The sequence below is a fragment of the Sinocyclocheilus grahami genome, unplaced genomic scaffold (genome assembly GCF_001515645.1).
Source record: "Sinocyclocheilus grahami isolate Dianchi unplaced genomic scaffold, SAMN03320097.WGS_v1.1 scaffold51567.1, whole genome shotgun sequence".
Classification (NCBI taxonomy): domain Eukaryota; kingdom Metazoa; phylum Chordata; class Actinopteri; order Cypriniformes; family Cyprinidae; genus Sinocyclocheilus; species Sinocyclocheilus grahami.
The window spans coordinates 19,397-20,339 of NW_015526129.1; the positions used below are offsets into that span (position 1 = coordinate 19,397).

The 943-nt window shown below is 41.9% G+C and overlaps 1 protein-coding gene across 1 annotated transcript; it reads left to right on the forward strand.

Moving 5' to 3' along the window:
• Positions 1–394: 394 nt before the first annotated feature.
• On the forward strand, positions 395–937 carry LOC107580919 (POU domain, class 5, transcription factor 1-like). The gene is made up of 2 exons (XM_016266531.1): positions 395–559; positions 645–937. Exons 1-2 carry the CDS (start codon positions 395–397, stop codon positions 906–908), a joined length of 429 nt encoding a protein of 142 aa, XP_016122017.1. The 3' UTR covers positions 909–937.
• Positions 938–943: the final 6 nt, after the last annotated feature.

The window sequence follows — 943 nt, forward strand, 5'->3', positions numbered from 1 at the left end:
ACTTTGGAAATGTAATGGGTTACAGATTACAAGTTACCCTATTTAGTGTAATTATTTTAAGTAGCCTACTATATTAAAGTAATGCAACTGATTACTCTTCTAAATTTCTAATGAATGTTTTCAACTCTTAGTCATTTTCAAACATTTAAACCAGGCAGGGTTAACATTACTATTGTAGTACTACACTGAAATAGCAAGCTACAAGATGACCTGCAAAACTTGTCATGTTTTTGCTGTTCATTATACAATACATATTTGACCATTCAGTGATTGACTAAGCATAAAATGTTCCAGAAATGCTTGCATAATTGCACATTTAGTTTAAATCTCTTATTTCAAACGTATGTAGAACAAGTTTATTGTGCCTCATCGCCTATTCTTCGATATATTCCAGATGTACAAAATTGAACGGGTGTTCGTCGACACCAGAAAAAGAAAGCGGAGGACCAGTTTGGAAGGCACAGTCCGTTCTGCTCTGGAGTCGTACTTTGTGAAGTGCCCCAAACCCAACACTCTGGAGATCACACACATATCTGATGATCTAGGTCTGGAGAGAGATGTAAGCATGCCTCAAAGTCTTTGGCTCCATCATATTTAGAGCCTTTAGAACCAATTTGACCTAAACTGTGTCCTTTTTTCTTTAGGTAGTACGTGTGTGGTTCTGCAACCGTAGACAAAAGGGAAAACGTCTAGCATTGCCCTTTGATGACGAATGCTCTGAAGCACAGTATTACGAGCAGAGTCCACCACCTCCGCCCCACATGGGTGGCACAGGCCTCCCAGGGCAAGGCTATCCTGGACCAGCCCATCCCGGAGGAGTCCCTGCCCTATACATGCCATCCCTCCACCGACCGGAGGTCTTTAAAAACGCCCTACACCCTGGACTGGTGGGTCACCTCACCAGCTAAATTTTATAGAAATGCTCCAAGTCAAGCTATGGATC